At 55.1% G+C, this 1,455-nt stretch overlaps 1 protein-coding gene across 1 annotated transcript; it reads left to right on the top strand.

The window, feature by feature from the left end:
• Positions 1-227: 227 nt before the first annotated feature.
• Positions 228-824, top strand: LOC120640072 (protein indeterminate-domain 16-like). Its single transcript, XM_039915963.1, has one exon. It carries the CDS (start codon positions 228-230, stop codon positions 822-824), a length of 597 nt encoding a protein of 198 aa, XP_039771897.1.
• The last annotated feature ends 631 nt before the right edge of the window (positions 825-1,455 follow it).

Genomic DNA, 1,455 nt, shown 5'->3' with positions numbered 1-1,455 from the left:
GTGTCTCTTTATTTCAGATAATAACAAGGGCCTTTCGGTAAAATCACACATCTGATCTGCTCACTAGCTTTGCTCTCTCAGAGGCTACATATAGACACCATACAACTACACAAAGCTAGCTAGCAGTATTACAAACAAACACCACAACACCTACCTAGCAAGAAGGCCAGCAAGCAAGCAGAGATACCTCGTGCCTGCTTGTTCTCCCTTAACTTCTTGGTTCTTCCATGGAGGAGCAAGGCCAGAGAGAGATCCAGCTCCAGCTGCTGCTGCTCCCCGCGCCGGCAGGCCGCCGAGCCCTGTCCGACGACGTGCCAGCGGCGCCACCCAGCGCCACGGACCACCCGCAGCTGGACCTCGACCTGTCCATGAGCATCGGGCCGCCGAGGCCGCACCCGTCGGCGGCGCCCCCAACGCCGCCAGCGCCGCCGCCGCCGCGGGGGTCGCCACTTGCGAACGAGAACAGGAGAGCAGCGCCGGGGGTGATGATGATGGCGGCCGCGGCGGCCGCCGGCGCGAGGCAGCAGCACAAGCACCAGCAGCAGGCGGCGGCGGTGAAGCAGCAGGCGGCGGAGCAGGCCCAGATGGCTTGCGCGGAGCGCGCCTACGCGGAGCGCGTCCGGGAGCTGGCTCGGCGGGAGCTGGAGCTCGCGGAGCGGGAGTTCGCGCGCGCCAGGGCGATCTGGGAGCGCGCCCGCGAGGAGGTGGAGCGGGTGGAGCGCATGAAGCAGATCGCGGCGAGGCGGATCGTCGGCTCGGCGGCGTCGCCCGCGGCGGCGCTGGAGATCACCTGCCACGCCTGCATGCAGCGCTTCCACCCCTAGTCCTAGCTAGCACGCTGCGCTGCGCCGCCGCAGGAAGCAGGCGGTCGCTGTATGTGATGCGCAGCTAGCTGTTGGCGATCGATCTCGACAGCTGCCGCCACCGCGCCATTGCTGTAACTCTTTCTCCATAGATTTCAGCTCTTGTGAATTAATGCCATGCTGCCGCCATGTTCAGCGTGAGATGATCATCGTCTGGTTCATGTTTGATGCACTCGACAAAAAGGAGAAATGCTTCTCTTATTGTATAGCTACCACTACGTTGAATCTGCAACCTTAGTTTACAGCCTAAAAGAAAAAAGAAAAAAAACGCGTTGTGCAACAAAACAAAAAACTAGTTGTACAGGGCTAGAAGAAAGAAATTAATTATTATATTTGGAAAAATTATAAGGAACTAAGTTAAACTTAGTTGCCGGAAGGTGGTGGAGATTTTTTTTTTGAAAAAGAAAATAGTTCTAACCACTGCGACCGCGCACACGGCCAATTCATTAGAAAATTCAGCATATGGTGATCAAGAAATGGAAATAAATTAATTTGATTGGCCAAAAGTAAAATTATATGAAATAAATGCGTTTGATTGGACACCACATCTACGTTCTTGATTCTTTTGGACTTAAATTTGGATTTGTATTTC

This window comes from Panicum virgatum, chromosome 7K, assembly GCF_016808335.1.
Source record: "Panicum virgatum strain AP13 chromosome 7K, P.virgatum_v5, whole genome shotgun sequence".
NCBI lineage: Eukaryota > Viridiplantae > Streptophyta > Magnoliopsida > Poales > Poaceae > Panicum > Panicum virgatum.
The sequence above is the reverse complement of the archived record's forward strand: the minus strand, read 5'-3'. Positions and strand labels throughout refer to the sequence as shown.